This window comes from Drosophila albomicans, chromosome 3 (genome assembly GCF_009650485.2).
Source record: "Drosophila albomicans strain 15112-1751.03 chromosome 3, ASM965048v2, whole genome shotgun sequence".
NCBI lineage: Eukaryota > Metazoa > Arthropoda > Insecta > Diptera > Drosophilidae > Drosophila > Drosophila albomicans.
In genome coordinates, this window is record NC_047629.2 from 7,526,735 (window position 1) to 7,543,584 (window position 16,850).

Genomic DNA, 16,850 nt, shown 5'->3' on the forward strand with positions numbered 1-16,850 from the left:
ATATCGGAAAAATTAGTTCCTCATGCTAAAAAGTGATTGTTTCAAAACATTTTACAAATATAAATATATAAATATTTCCCAGACAATTTTAATTAAAAACACATTTTATTTATTGTTACAATTTTTGATATTTTATTTACGTAAAAATAAAATATTTGGACATATGATTTAATATAACAAATTAATAATAACCTTCATTCAAAAATTTGATTGATTCTTAAACTTGTCTAATGTTGCGAACTCTTAAAACCTGAGCGATTAATGCTCTTAAGAGTAAATTGTTATTACTTCACGACCTCCTCCACGAACCATTAATACTTTTTCAAGACCCTCCGTCAAAACTTCCAGGAATTCCATATCTAAATTAATAAAACAAGAAAATGTGAGAGTTGCTTTAAGGATTCTTAATTTGACACGTGGTGATGTACTTACAATTGCTTTCACGTTCCGGTCTCACTTCCCTTGGAGGACCTGGTAAATTCATTATGACCAATTGGGCATCTTGTGATTTCTCCACTATAACTTCGTTTAATTTTATTGCCGTGTGCATGCGACGAACATTGAATTCATCTCTGTAAACAAAGAATTATGAAATTTCACAAAATTAGTAAGCTACAAATTTTGGACTGGAATACGAAAAAGTACAATATAAGATCATCTTTTAAAAGTGTAAATGGTTTTTTTTACATTATCTCATAATATGCAAAATAATCATTTAGTCGGCACTTACGGCTTTACACTTGATTTCAAGTTTCCGTCAGCTTTCTCAGTTGACTCGTCTTTATTAGATGTAATATCAGGTGTTTCCGAGCTCTCCGGACCATCTGAATCAATTGAATTGCGTTTTTCCTCATTGTGAGTATCCTGAATCGTATCAAATTAGTAAAATTCATTATATTATTATTATTATCTGATATTCAGAAATTCGCATTTGTAATTTATCCAGTGCGCTTTAAAAACATAATAAAAAGAAATTATACTTGAAAATAAAACTTTACGATGAAGAACTTTGAAATGACATTGAAGTTTAAAGGCATGAAATATTTTAATCCTAAAAATGTCAGTATAATATTTAGATATTGTTTTTTTTTTGTCTGTCATCTCATTGTTAATTTTTTTTGTTTATCTCGCTTAATAAATATTTATTTAGTTTCTTATCGTATATTATGATTATTTGTAGGATTATTTCGTATACATACGTGGTGTATATCTTCGATGGTAGGATCGGCAAACCGAACTTTCGACGCTGTTTTAATGGCGTCGTAATGGTGGTCTACAATTGTTTGAACCTGAAATTGTTAGCGTAAAGTATTTACATACATATACATACATTCGTGTGTGCGCAGTATGAATTAGACCCCTTACGTTTGGCGTTTGGGCTAACTTGTGCCGAGACTTAACACCAAACTAATTTGATTCGATTGGGAGTTTCATTACTCAATTTTGTTCAAAACCAATTTAAAATTCAAAAAATTAATCGATACAATTGAGTTGGTGTCAAGACTTTAAACACAAGTGCGTCTTATAAACAATATTGTGTAGTCTACTTATATTATCAAGAACAATGCTGGTTCTTATGAAAGATATTCTAATGCAGCTGGATGTCATTATACAACCTTAACTTTAACTACATATGTTGAGAAGCTATGGACTTAAGAAAGCTCACGCTTTTACTTATTATTTTAACAGAAATATTGTACATACATATGTATGCACAACCATACGATCATACATGCAACACCTACATACATACATATAGACTCGTGCAAAAAAGATAAATAAAATGAAAAATAAACCTTTAAAAAAGGGGCTGTCGAGACAACGACTGTAAAATACCCTCGGTCTAAGGTGTGATTGATTTTATTTTTTCTCTTTATAAAAGCAATGCTAAGTGCAGATCAAAATTAGCTTTTCCATTCCGTGGAAACATATAATTTCATACTTAAATATAAAGATGATATATTCAATAACTGTGAGACGGATTTATTTGTAGCAACAGACGGAACTGTACAAATCAAGCGTATGATTCCTAGACTCCTTATATATGAATGACTGAATGACTTGTAAGATATTCATAATCATGCAATGTGACGCTAGAGGATAGCACAGACACCCGTGTACGCACATCTATAAGAATAGTAATATGTTTCTATGGAGGTGACTATAATGACAATCGCGAAATACCATGATGAAGAGAGTGTGAGGCAAGCAATAGTTCGGTACACATGTATGTAGATGTATGTATTATATAGTACTTATGATAATATCAACAGATATGCCTCGAATATTATATATAGTACATCTATAGACACTGAGAGTTTGATATAGTTTCGAAATTTCATATTGTTTTTCTTTTTGCTTTACCAAAGATAATTTATTATCACTGGGTGTTTCCTTATAATCCATTATAGTTTGAACCTTTGATCAAATATACAAAGTTTGAAATTTTTAAATTGATCTCAGTATTAGATAGAAATAGTTTTGTTATAGAACAAAATCGTTGAGATAACAATTAAAAAGAGGAGAAATCAATTCATGAAATTAAATAAAAGTGCGACAAAACCATAAATCGTCCTATACAGTTAATGGTAGCATCTGAATGGAATGTATGAGTATGTAATATGATGTATGCATAATTGATTTATATAAATGGAATGAGATGATCATAAGGCAAGTGTACTCACTACGTTGGAGTTCTCTTTTTTGTTTAAGCCTAATGCGCGTAGCATTTGATTGCGCTGTTCCATCATGAGAGTTCTCTCATACGTGTAAGCCGAAATATCGCTATTATTCTGCAAAGTAGATTGATTGGTTGATTGATTGATTGATTAATTGATGTAATGATGTAATGAGAGCATACCATTTCAACGACTTCAACATCCGCTTCAATGCGCAGATGGTAAAGGAATGTCTTCAGATCTTTCTTCATTTGAATTGAATTGTCTTCGATTTGAGCAACCGTGAAAATGCGAAGTTTGCAATTGCGCCATGTCCTATGCTGCTTTAGCAGGAATGGCAGTAGCATTAGAAGTCCACCATCGTGGACAATCCACCAAATATCAATATTGCCGCCAATCTATAGAAACAAAAAATCAAAAATAATAAACAAGTGTTAATCGTAACACTTTGGGTTGTAGTTCTTGCGCTCTCACTTTGTGATTGGACTCGGGATAAAAGTTGATTCCTTTGGGCACAATCAGCGCCATGTGGCAGGCAGCAACGGTGCGCACAGTTTGAATGAAAGTCTTCCAGCTATAGCGACCCTCCTGTCGCCAGCTATATGGCCAGCCAATGATCACGGTATTTGGTTTCATGCCACCAAGACCAATTGTCTGAATGCTGTGTCGTCAATCAAGTAAAGTCAAGTAATCAATCAATCAATTACAAAAGTTTGCTTGAAATATGTTATTCGAGCTTACACTGAGCTGAGTCCCTCGCCAATTTCCTGGGAAACGAGCACATCGCAGAAGCCCTTGACCTTCTCGTCCGTCATGTATTTGCGAAGCGTAGTCTTGGCATCGACTGCCTTATTGGAGATTTTTGTGTGATCGCCTTTTATCACAGACACGCAAATTGTCAGACCCTTGCCCGCCTTTAGTTGCGTGGCAAACGAGAAGATTTTCCTGTACTTCGGCACCAAGTTGTCATTCAGTTTCGACAGCACCAAAATTTGTGGACGCCAATTTTTCGTATGTGGTGGGCCTTCCTCCAGCCGTTGCAGTGAATATCTAGCTGCCGTTAGTGCCATACCGCGGATGCCATCGCCCCATTCCTTCTCAGCACTGGAAATGCAAAAAAAAGAAGCAAAACACTCAATCAGTCAGTCATTCACAATCGAAATTAAGTGTTTTCAAAGCATGATTTAACTTATTTGATTTTGTAAAGTTAATCAAATTTATTGATCAATCAGTCAATCAATCATACTACTGCCAAATTTTTAGAATGTACTCAGACAATCATAATTAGAGTTTGTTTTCTTTAAAACGTGCTGCCATCTTCTTTTCATTTCGATTCTTACTTTGCTACTAACCAATGATCCATTAAGACCCTAAATTGTGCTCCTAATTTGAGTACATTTTTATTGATGTGGCTTGCTGTAAGACTTACCCACGATATTCGATGTATTTATAGATGATAATTGCCATGCTGATGGCAATGAGTGCAAAGTACCACGATGTCATGATCATCACTGATATGCACAGGGTCAGGCCGATCAGTGACAGACTCCAGTGATAGAACTTGAAGCGTGGTCGCCAATTCGGCGTTCGCAGCAACGTTTGAACCGCGCACGCTAAGTTCACAAAGCCGTAACACATCAGGAAAAACATTGACAGCAATGGAGCCAATAGATCGACGTTGCCTGTGTGAAGATCATAAAAAAAAACAATTCATTCGTAATATTATTTCAATTGATGAATTATTGAATAATCAATTTTACCGAGCAAAATGCCGCACTGGCAAATGACAAGCGTTAATAGCAGCGCTCGTACTGGCTCGCCTCGCTTTGAAGACTTGGCGAATGGTGCCAAGAAAGGTATGATTTCATCCTTGGCAATGGCTTGCAGAAGACGGGGAGCGCCCGTCAAACTCTGCAGACCAGCGCCCAGAGTGGAAAGGAACGAACCAATCAAGATGACCCACTGATTGGGCCACGCAATGTTTGCCACCACCAATTTGCCGCCAATCGACTGACCAAACCTGTGAGGCCACAAAGGAATTAAAGTGAGAATAGCAATTGTGAGAACATGGATCCGAAAGTGTTAGTAAATATAGCAATATATAAATGTTGTAGATGGTATGGCAAACTCACTTGTCGCGAAGCAGTAAATTATCCACAGTTCCGGCAAAGAAGAGCACACTCGATAGATAGACAGTACTTGTGGTGAGAATGGCGCAAATTGTGCCAATTGGAATACTCTTCTGTGCATCAGCCAGATCTCCCCGAACGGTTCGATCCAGCCATAATGCCTAAGCAGAGTTTAATGTTTTAAACTAATTGAAGTGTTTGATTTGAGAATCGTTTACCTGTCACTGAGGGAAAAGATGCCAATGAGCAGGGTGAACGAGGTCGTAATGTCGGCCATAATTTGATTGTACGATTGGCCACTACCGTTGTCAATATCCTCTGATTTTTGACCATACGAAATGAATTGTCCTTTGTCCAAAAATGATGGCAGTATATTGTCATAGAAGACGCCGCTGGCGAGACCCTTAATGCCCTTGACCCTTGTTACATTGTTTTCTGGAAATTCAAATGATTGCATTAGTAAGATCGGTTCGTTGACTACTCATTAGTTTGACTTACTCATGAAATATTCTTCGCACATGTCATTCGGACAGTACAAGTCGTGTAGCAAAGGATCCTCCTTTGTGCAGTTACGGATGGGGATGTCCTTGAGCACACGCTTTCCCAGCACGCACAGGCTAAAATATCAGTTTTATTTACATTAAACATTCATTCGAAAAATCATTATGTTCCGCAACGTACTAGAGACTCTCATTGCCGTGTATGTTGTCGAAGATGCCCACGTAGACTGCAATGATGGAGAAGATAACACAGGCCAAGGCAACCGTGGCAAACTTGTTCACAAACTTTACGCCCAGAAATACAATGAGACCTAAAGAAGAAAAGACTTAATGTATATCGAATGTTACCAGTTAACGCCACTTGGGCACTTACCCATGAAGAGCAGCAATATTGTGCCATAGACGCGGAAGTTATTGTACATGGCCTCTGCATCCTTGGTAAAGTCCCCAAATATGGATGCCCACGGAGCCATGTAAGTCTACAATAACGAAAGAATAATATTGGACATGATGAATAGTAAAACTTAATCAAAACATTCAATATGATAGCAAAAGTCTGCTAAATAAATCTCAAATTATTGTAGAAATTTTAGTCTTACAAATCTTTTATTGTAGTCGTGTTAGGACTCTTATAACTTTGTTAACTGAACTCTATATAGAATCACTTACCAATACGATTTCAACGGCGCCGACAATGTACATTGCCGCCGCCAGCGTTGTCCCCGTATAAAACAACATCCCCACTGCGCCGCCGAACTCAGGACCAAGTGATCTAAAGGAGAAGAGTGTTAGCTAAGAGATCAGTGAGCTAAAGTTAGTTAAGTTACCGAGATATCATAAAGTAACTGCCGCCCGCCGGAACCACCCCGTTCGTTGCAATTGCCGACATGGATATCGCCGTAAGCATAGTCTAGAAAGGAAATGTGACTTATTCAAGGGAGATCTGGCTAAATATCAAAGGTTTCTTTCTGCTTACCACACAACAGCAGGTCAACACAATCAAGAAGCCACAAACCGCACCAGCGGTACCAACAACCCATGTTAATCGAATGAACAAGATTACACCAAAGATGTTCTGAATGCACGGCAAGAATACGCCAATTAACGTTCCTAATCACGGTAAATTTCAATTTATAAAAGTGTTTGCGTTCTATAGAGGGGGAGATATTCACCCATGCGAGCTGATGGCGGCGCTGGCTTGGCATCAGGATCGGTGGCAGCTGGTATCGTGTTTTCATAATTGGCAATTGATGAAATGAATGTTGAGATGTGAGGCCGCGTCTCCAGATCATCGTCGTATAGGTACAAGTTGGGGTCGATTGTTGATTTCTGATTCTCCTCCGCACTGTGCACATCGCGTGAATCTGTTACTCCCGCAAAATGATAAAAGGAAGAATTTCAACATAATGAGTCGTTGCAAAATATGCGATTTTTTCATTTATGTATAGTTGTTGTTTTAACATTATTATTATAAGCATAGTCCACTGCTTTTCTTTACAGCATAATTCACTGCTGGCAGTGGCCTATAAAAGCGACGATCGTATCTACGCACAAGTACATATAAGTATATTTGGAACAGTTACTTATACATTTGAACTGCTTGATAAGCTGTATGCAAAATGATCGTTACCGCTATTGTTCTTTATATCTAATCACACTCTTCTTATACATACATATATAATATAACTTAAACATGTATTTCATTAAAGAGTTTCTTGTTACAAAAATCTTATTTCTACAAACAGCTATTAAACTGATATCGTTTTTTGATTACATATGAAATAATAAAATAATAAATTTTCTGATCGCATAAGGGAAATAATAAGTACAAATTATGTCATTGCACTGCTTTCTTCTAAAATACTTTTTAGGTGATCTTATACGTGTAAGTTAAGTTATAATTACGTAAGTTATACGTGGTTGCACTGCTTGTACTCGCACCCATAACTTATAAAGCAGTGTGTCGGGCATAAACTGCTTTCCTGACCTTCACAATGATTAATAAGCCTATTAACGGATGCTATTTAACATAAGTACGTAAGTAAAAACTACAGAAAATTATTGAACATTTGCAGACAAGAGAAATCTTCATGTAATAGGTGTTAACAAAATAACCACTCCCAGTTGCAGATATCGGGCTCATATTCATACCTGCAAGCTTGGTGTCGGAAGTTCCATTGTGTTCAGAAGGCATTATGTTCATGTCGTCGGTGTCATCCTTTTCATTATTACATTGCATGTTACCGGATTAGTGTAAAAAAATTACACTACACTCTGCGCCCAGATCGCGATAAATCACTTCAATATAGCCAACACTTTTTTTTTGTTTTGGGCGTTATACAGACAACATATCAATTATTATTATTATGTAATGCAAAGCATATTCAATTGGCGACCAGCTATAAAATTCGATTTTCCCTTGAAGAGACTTTCATTTCTAATTTCCTTTTTTGGCTATGCAAAATATGAAATAACTTCTTAAAGTTAATGAAATAAAACTTGCAAAATAATTAAAGCTACTTTTTCTTTTTTCTTTCTTTTTTGTCAGTACTCAGCAATTCCCTGTTTCTCTTTAATGGCAGACAAGAGAATTGGGCCAGCTACCTCGCAAATATGTAGCTTGCAAATAAAATCTAGGTCAAGAATTTTAAGCCCACCAAGATTATCAAGCATATGAACAATTTGGAAATACAAAAATTAGGTTTCAACAAACTCGACGAACACTTCAAATTGAAAAGCGATTTTGATATTGGTCTTGAAAATTGAACGCACTTTGATTTAGGTTGAGAATTATTATTAAATCCTTTACAATTTTGGCAGTAGGGATTCTGCAGTGAGTGTTGAATTGTTGGATATGAACCTGAATTTTATGTAACTTTGCACATCGTTTTGTCGTTTGAATTGAATTGATTTTTTAGAATTTTTTGAATGCAGCGAAGACGCTAAAAATTGTGATATTTTTATGCGAATTGAATAGAATAGAAAAACTTAAGAAAACTGGTTTGTATGCTACCGAATAAAAATTATGTTGCCCAGGACTCTGAGCATTAAACTTGAGATGAAAACGAAAGCTTCTGTCTACACACAATTTCACCCCGAGAGCAACAGAGAGAGAGAGAGAGAGAGAGAGCCAATTGCAGATGCCAACGTTTGCAAATCCTTGTTGTCCTCCTCCCTCCCACTCCCACTCGCGCTCACATTGCTTTGCACACCTCTTTACACAGCATCAGTTGGGTGTTGAGAGTCAGAAAAAGCCCGCACACATTTGGTGAGCTGCTGCTCTCAAAGCTCGTTGAAGTGAGCTTTAATGTGCAGGTTGCGGTAAATGTGTCAGCGGGACATCTGGGACGTATATGTATAGTATACGCACATGCATACTCACATATGTACATACTGTAAATGTATATTTGTGTAGCCCACACATATACAGCAGATACAAATCTTAACCTATTAGCATACTAATGCATTGATGTTGTCAGTATTTATTACATACAATCACACAAGTATTACAGGTCTGAATAATGTGTGAATAACAAGTGAGAAAGCGAGCTGCTTTTAAGACGCACTGCTTGAGTGAATCAAGCAAGCCCAGCAATCAGTTCATACGGCGCAGCATTATTCTATTCACAGGACATTAGTAACTCATAAACTACCTTGTAAATCATCTTGTGTATCGCCTAAAAGTTTTCCACTCGCCGATTCATCCTGCAGATAATCCAATACAGTCTCTTCGTCTGTTTTTGTAACTTGAAATCTATCCGGCATAGTTGTAGCTTTGCAGCACTCTGAAACAAAGACTTGAAACTTATAATATATTGTATTATTTAATCGCTCTTAAATATTAAAGTGTTTTTACATAAATGTGTACATCTATATGTACACACATTTATATGTACATAGGTATGCACACACAAGTCTGCTTTCACAAAACGATAAGCATATGAACGAACACACACACTCCTATCTTGCTACCTTGTCCGTAGATTGAAATTATGAATATCCTTATTGCTGTTATTCACATTCGACGAACATAAGCAAAAACACTTTACCTAACACTCCTAATGACATATGATCAATTGGTACTCATACACACATACATATGTATGATGTATATGTGTGAGCATCTGCCCATACATATGTATATGCACATACATCTGTATGTATAAGTCGGTGTTTCTGTGTAAAATTTACACCATCTGATCGACTGCAGTATCTTTATCTTTTTACGCACGTACATGCATACATATGTATGTACATATGAATAAGTAACTACATTATAAGAGTGCTGATATTACTATAAAAGTCATGAAAATATGTACCTATAGTACTTACATACATACATCATATGCAAGAAACAGAAATAAAAATTTGTAATTGATAAAAATAAACACCTTGGTAATACTTAGAATTAGATATTACTTAATGCATGAACTTATCGCAAATCAAGTGGAACATTTACACCAAAGCCCCTGCATGTTTATACATACGTACATACATACATATGTGCACTTGTCCAGGCAAATAGACGTACATTCACGCATCGATATGTATTGTACATATCGACATCAACACTTAAAAGTGAATTAATCAAAAGTACCCGTTCTGCCAACAAAGCTGCATATATGTATATACATACATACATACATAAATATATATGTGTGTGTGTTTGTAAGTACACGCACACACATGCACACACGTGCGTGTATTCCAACAACTTACACACCAATGTACACGCAGAGGAACGTACACATATTCAAACATGCACACATACATACATACATACAGATGCGCCTGTCTATGCATATGCATTAAAATGATATTTACTTGAGCAAGCGCCTTTTCTCCAAAGTGAACAATAACCGGAAAATTGTTGTGAACTTCCTTATTTTGTTATGTTGTAAAATACTGCAGCTTAGTGCACATTTATTTTTCTAATATTATGCGAACTTTTCAATTGTACGAATAAAATTAAACTATCATATTGAAGGCGCATGAGTAACAGAAAACAATTTTCTACTGTATATAATTTGGAGTCGCGAGTTGGGGGAAATACTGTTGTATTAATGAAAAAAGTAACTGAAAAACAAATGTCGAGCATTTAGGACACCACTCGATGGATACCGATTGTACTTTAGAAAACCAAAACCATTATATATATATATATATTATATATATATATATATGTATCTACATATGTACATACATATAATAATAAGTGTCATACTCACATGCTTACAAATTGTGTTTGTTTCATTATGAATGAAAGTGAATATTTATGTTTGTATTTACAATGCTTCCTATCGGAAACATGTACATATCTTTATATATAGTATATATATACATTTTGAAATGTATGTATGTAATTAATTATTATTATCTGCTCATAAAACAGACAATAAAGTTAACACCTGTATGTAAACGTCGCGTATATCATAAAAATAATATCGATATCATGCACTTCGACTATAGATTGTATTAGCATATGGATATTGTATGCCATACATACATATGTACATACATATATACAAATTTGTAAGCGTGTGTGTGCGAGAGTACATGTGATCTCTAAGCATGCAAAGTAAATTCAATACATGATCGATCTGAATTAGTTTGCTAACTAATCCTTGTTTACTTATATCGAAGAATATGTACGTGAGAAAAGTATTGTCATAATTTATATATGCAAAAATAGATCATGTTGAGGTTTTATAGTATTAGCATAAAATGACATATTCGATCCCATAATGAATGTATCTAAACCACATCGTGTTTCATGTTTTTATTCATTTTGCAAGAACTGAACTAAAAATATTCCAGTTTGTGTTCATAATTAGATTCCAATTGTAATTCATGAAACGAACTAGTTGGAATCAGTTCTTAAGGGTTCAAAATAATTGTAATGAATTTGAGTGTCAAAAGAACCATAATTTAATAATAATCATCTGTAATTATAGTGGTCTGGTTCTAGAAATTTACAAAATCTATATTATACAAATATTTATTTAAATTCATTAAAAAAAATTCATTTCCATATTTAATGAAATATAAACGAGTCGAAACTATTTGTGATTATTTTATTCTATTTTTTTTTTTTTTTTTTTTTTTTTAATATGCACAAAGTGACGAGTATAAAAGTTATAGGTCTTTGTTCTCATTTCCCAATTTAAATTACTAGAATAAATATTATTACTACTATAAAAATCTTTTATAAAATAAAAATGTATAGTATAAAATCCCAACATGTTTTGTTTTGTCCGTATCCGTTATATGCCGAAGATAGGCATTAATAAAGATTTATCAATCTAAACATTAAGAAGGAGGTAGAGCCCATAATGTCGCTGTTTTGTCCGCAGACGTTGAAATAAACGAAAAATCGGTCGGATGCCATCTGATTGTGATCGCCTTGTCTTTATGCCTTGCCACAACCACTGACGCGAGATCGTTTGCCAGATCCCCCTGTAAATCGGTCAGCTTGATAGTGTTGTCGTAACTACATGTGAGCATATAGTAAGCCGAAGGCGAGAATCGAACGCATCTGAAACATGAATAGAAATTATCTATTGATGATTTTCGTGTAAGATTATTACAAATCGATGAATTACCTGATCTCAGCATCGTGTGGATAGAAACGCTGTATAATCCTATTACCACGTATATCATAGAGAAGGCAAGCGCTATCTGCGTGTCCTGAGACAAGAAGTCGTCCTGTTGGATCCACACAAACAGCTGTTACTGGAGAATTTTGCAGTGCTCCCCCCTTGTACTCATTGTCGAATGAGTTGACCGCAACGTTCACTCGGAGATCCCAAAACCGTATCGTTTGATCCTGTGAATAACAAAATAATTCTAAGACCAATTGGACATAATCATAAATAATAACTATCACTATTATCGTAAGGGTTTCTGAAACTCTGGTTTCGATCGCATCATAAACTGGCTTTACCTTGGTCACACTTAAATTAAGGAAGGCGAAGTTTTCACTCTTATAATAGTTTAGGGTATTCCAAATAATTACCTGGGATCCCGATACGAACATGGCATTGTTCCAGCTGTAAAGCGATGAAATGTGTCCAGTGTGACCACTAAACACTTGGAAGGGCATTCCCGTCAAACAATCGGTGACGTAGATCTTACAATCGCCTGCTCCACCACTGACCAATAACCGTGATTTCGTCGATGAGTTATTGAGAAAACACATGTCTCTCACAGTGCCATCGTGCATATTAAGTTCGACCTCATGGCCCACCAGCTGATTGGTGTCTTTATTGAAGCGCATGTACTTGATAGTTTTGTCATTGGACCCAGTGGCAACGAGTTCGCCATCCGCAGACCAGCAAGTACAATAAATGGAGCCTCTGTGGTGTTTTGTCCGTTTGCACAACACCGAGGGCGGATAAGTCTGTTGATCTTGTCTAATAAATGAGTTAAAATAAATTCAATGAATTGTCTAAATGGATAACGTATACCTTAGCTTGGAGAGTTGTGGATACTGGCAAATTCGAAATGTCTTCGAATTTGAACCCACGGCGTAGAGTTTGCCATCTGGATGGAAATCAACACTACGAATCGCCTGCGAGTCAGATATCGTCGTCACAGCTACGAAGTGGGAACGATCGTCATTCTGCATAATGAAATGTAATGTTAAGTGAAAAGTAAAAGTTCAAAAAATTTCATGCAGATTTACTCTTCTTATACTTCTTATACACTCCTCTATTTGTCTACATTAAACATCCAAATTTGGTAAGACTAGCTCAGATATAAACTCATCCACATATTTTAACTAAAATTTGATATATAGTGATTTTACAAATTTTGACAATAATTAATTTTTTACAAAATCTAACGGTAAAGTTTTGTCAAACTAAGATATGCTAACAAAAAATGCATATTAACTGAAGTCAAAAGCCATAAATGCTTACGTCTGCTTAACATTTGCAGTTTTGCCACTAAAACTTTAACAACTTTAGCGTTTACGTACCTCTCTTAAATTTGCGTCTCTCTCGTCAGTATTCATTAAGTTATCAAAAGAAAAATTAATTTGTTTTTTTGTTTTAAATATATTGAATTAAAGTTTGTGAAATAACACAAACTTTGGGTTAGGCACACGTTAGTAATATCCAATACGAATATCGTTTGCTATTAAAACGTATCAGAGGAGTTCTTAAAATGAAAGTAATTACAAGTGTTGTAAAATATTTAATTATCTTAAAATCAACAATTCCAACTGTTTATTAGTTAACTATTTATTTAAGATGATTAAATAAAAGCTTTTTAAATAAATATATTTAAAAATATTTCAAAATTGAAAAAAATCAAATTCATAATAAAAGTAATATTGATATATTTTCGTAAGATATTATTTATTTTTTTAATAGCTAATGAAAAAGAAATAGACTAACATACTGTATTTCCACAATTTTTTATTTTTTACGAAAAACGACGTGAACAATTCCTGTAATGCATAAGAATTTCAATATTCATTTGTTATCGACGCGGTTTTCACATCTCACAGGGTGGTTCGGTCACAGACACGATTTTCACAAATGAAAAAAAATATTTTTGAATAGCACATCATAATTTTATTTAAAACTATTATTTAAAAAATATTTTATTATTTTTGAAAGTCTTCGTGTACAAAGAAGACAAAATCAACTATATTTTAGTAAATTTGTAAACGTAATAAATGTATTAACTATATAAGACTTATTAAAGGCTTAATTTAGCAAAAAATTGAGTAATATATGTTTTACTAGTAATGAAATTAATATATTATAAATATATTTTGACTGCAATAATGAAGTTATAAATACTAACGAGTCTATTCTCAATATTACATTGTTTTTTTAAATATAAAATGTTGCGCCTTTTCAATAGGAAACCGGTATTTTGCGGTATATTTTAAACTTTACCTCAACTGAGGGTACGGTCACGCTACAGTTAATAAAAACATTGTTGAATCGGTAAATGGAAGAAGGTGATCGTGCAGCAAAGAAGCAGAAAATGTCGGCTCTGGAACAACTTAAGAAAATAACTACCATCGTCGCCGATACCGGTGACTTTGAAGGTAAGTTCCATAATCTAATTTAATTAAAAACAGAGCAGTAGATTTACAAACTCTTGTAGCAACCTGTTGCACATGTGCTTTTGTATGTATATACATACATACATATATGCATATATATGTATGTTGTCTGTTTGTTTAATATTGTAATGTTGACTTTTTAATGCAACTAATTTGAAGTTGAATGTTTAATTAGTAATTGTAATATATGTATCTACTCCGCAATGTAAGTCCGATTTCAATGTGACTTCTAATGCCATTATAAATGCGCTTATTTCTATGAAGTTCAAATAAAAGTTATAGTCGAAGGTGAGTCCGACTTTTGTTTGACCTTATAAATGTGAAGTGTATACGTGTGGATGAGTATAGAATAAACCAAAAATGAAAGTAATATACTGATAAGGTTCTTGAGGTCAAAAATGTTAAAGTGAAAAAATGAGTGTTTGCATAAATATCCAAAATTGAAAAATAAAATGCTGTGAACGCATTTTACGATGAATGGTTAAATTGCACTTTTAAGAAATGCCAATTGATGCATTTTTCTTGTAAATATTTAAGTCCTAATAATAATTATTTATACTGTTTGCTTGTTATTGCTAACATCTAACCCCTTGCTCAATTTATTTTAGCTATCAATATCTATAAGCCTACCGATGCAACAACTAACCCATCGCTTATTTTGTCTGCGTCAACTATGGAACGCTATCAATATCTAGTTCGCAATGCTGTTGATTATGGAAAATCTAAAGCAGGGTAATGTACTGCGTTTTTCAAAAATATCTAAAATCTTGAATTTCCACCATCCAAAAAGCTTTATAAGCTTTTGCGAGGGCTGCATGTGCAATACATAAAGTTGCAACTATTCCAAGCATTACAATTTCAACATAACGGTGCTCTTTCAAACTAACTTATTACTCAAAATTGCAGATCTTTGGAAAATCAAGTAGCTGAAGCCATGGATTATCTCTGCGTCTTGTTTGGCTGTGAGATTTTAAAAATCGTTCCTGGACGCGTTTCCACTGAAATTGATGCTCGCATTTCGTTTGACACTGAGAAAAGTGTGGCCAAGGCATTGAAATTGATAGACTTGTACAAATCCTTTGGCATCGATAAGGAGCGCATTTTGATTAAACTTGCTTCCACTTGGGAGGGTATTAAGGCCGCCGAAATTTTGGAAAAGAAACACGGCGTACATTGCAATCTCACGCTACTGTTCTCATTTGGTCAGGCTGTCGCTTGTGCCGAAGCTGGCGTTACGCTGATCTCGCCATTTGTCGGTCGAATCTTGGATTGGTATGTGGCAAATACAGAATCAAAGAAATTTGAACCCCTTCAGGATCCCGGAGTGGTTTCTGTGACGAACATTTACAATTACTACAAGAAATTCGGTTATAAAACTTTGGTAATGGGTGCATCATTCAGAAATATTGGCGAAATTAAGGCGCTAGCTGGATGCGATTTGCTCACCATCAGCCCATCGTTGCTGAAGGAACTGGAGAACGATGTGAGCGCTGTGAAACCGCATTTGTCGGTAAACAATGCTAAACTACAGGATATTGAGAAGATTTCAGTGAACGAGAGCAAATTCAGATGGCTTCTCAACGAAGATGCCATGGCAAATGATAAGCTATCAGAAGGCATTAGGAAATTCGCTGTGGATACGGTGAAACTAGAAAATCTTATTAAGAAGCAATTTGCTTAAGCTTCAAGAGCTTCTTGGTTTGTGTTTTGTGTAGATCAGGTGTAATGTAATGTGAAAATTGACAAAGTGAATTCCTTGCATTTACTTAAATAAACATATTTTTTATATCGAAACCTACTTTTATTATCAAACAAACAATCAAACAAGTTTTACAGTTCTTTAAAGTTGTGCTCAAATTGAGCGGGAGAAATGGAATAAATTTTCGAAGTATCTGATTTTTATATTCAAGTTAAAGTTATCTTGCATATTAATTTATAGAACAAATAGATGACAGCAAATTTGCCTTTCATGGTTCAAATACCTTTTCATCTTAAACTCAGTTAACAAAATTTAATAACATTGCAGATATCCATTCGATAAAACAAAGTGAGAACATGCCATCAATTTTAATCTTTGGATCAATGTGCTTATGTAAAACGACCTAAATAATATAAACGGGAACCGTTTTGAATTGCAAAGGTGGGGAATATTGGAACCAGGCAAAAAGAACTTTTAAAAAAGAAATACGTAGTAAGCATTATATATGAATATATGTACATGAATGTGAAGCATGTCTGTCGCTGAGCAAAATGAGCAAAGTCCCAGACCCTTGCCAACTTTCAAGAGAGGCTACATTTTTGCCTAAATATGTATGTATGTGTAAGTACTTTATGTGTATTCACATGCGCACAATTACAGATTGACATGTATTTGTATACATAATTTCATTGATCGTACATTTACATGCTTAAAATTATTATCGATGTGTTTGTATGTGCATTAATACATACATATATTTGT

At 34.7% G+C, this 16,850-nt stretch overlaps 3 protein-coding genes across 3 annotated transcripts; 1 reads left to right on the forward strand and 2 right to left on the reverse strand.

Moving 5' to 3' along the window:
- Window positions 1-103: 103 nt before the first annotated feature.
- Window positions 104-8,318, reverse strand: LOC117568687 (solute carrier family 12 member 6). Its single transcript, XM_052004266.1, is given in 24 exon segments — window positions 104-359; window positions 433-572; window positions 731-864; window positions 1,200-1,289; window positions 2,365-2,418; window positions 2,685-2,792; window positions 2,861-3,076; window positions 3,153-3,339; window positions 3,420-3,782; window positions 4,108-4,360; window positions 4,439-4,698; window positions 4,811-4,941; window positions 4,943-4,968; window positions 5,026-5,042; window positions 5,044-5,242; window positions 5,306-5,424; window positions 5,489-5,618; window positions 5,681-5,786; window positions 5,977-6,079; window positions 6,135-6,217; window positions 6,284-6,417; window positions 6,480-6,671; window positions 7,459-7,622; window positions 8,080-8,318. Coding segments are annotated over 23 exon segments (3,225 nt in total). The 5' UTR covers window positions 7,547-7,622; window positions 8,080-8,318; the 3' UTR covers window positions 104-267.
- Window positions 8,319-11,425: 3,107 nt separating this feature from the next.
- On the reverse strand, window positions 11,426-13,429 carry LOC117568445 (WD repeat-containing protein 47). The gene is made up of 5 exons (XM_034249115.2): window positions 13,286-13,429; window positions 12,774-12,928; window positions 12,323-12,719; window positions 11,910-12,133; window positions 11,426-11,842 (listed from the first exon to the last, which is right to left on the reverse strand). Exons 1-5 carry the CDS (start codon window positions 13,319-13,321, stop codon window positions 11,617-11,619), a joined length of 1,038 nt encoding a protein of 345 aa, XP_034105006.1. The 5' UTR covers window positions 13,322-13,429; the 3' UTR covers window positions 11,426-11,616.
- Window positions 13,430-14,232: 803 nt separating this feature from the next.
- Window positions 14,233-16,183, forward strand: LOC117572032 (probable transaldolase). Its single transcript, XM_034254587.2, has 3 exons — window positions 14,233-14,371; window positions 14,998-15,121; window positions 15,296-16,183. Exons 1-3 carry the CDS (start codon window positions 14,272-14,274, stop codon window positions 16,068-16,070), a joined length of 999 nt encoding a protein of 332 aa, XP_034110478.1. The 5' UTR covers window positions 14,233-14,271; the 3' UTR covers window positions 16,071-16,183.
- The last annotated feature ends 667 nt before the right edge of the window (window positions 16,184-16,850 follow it).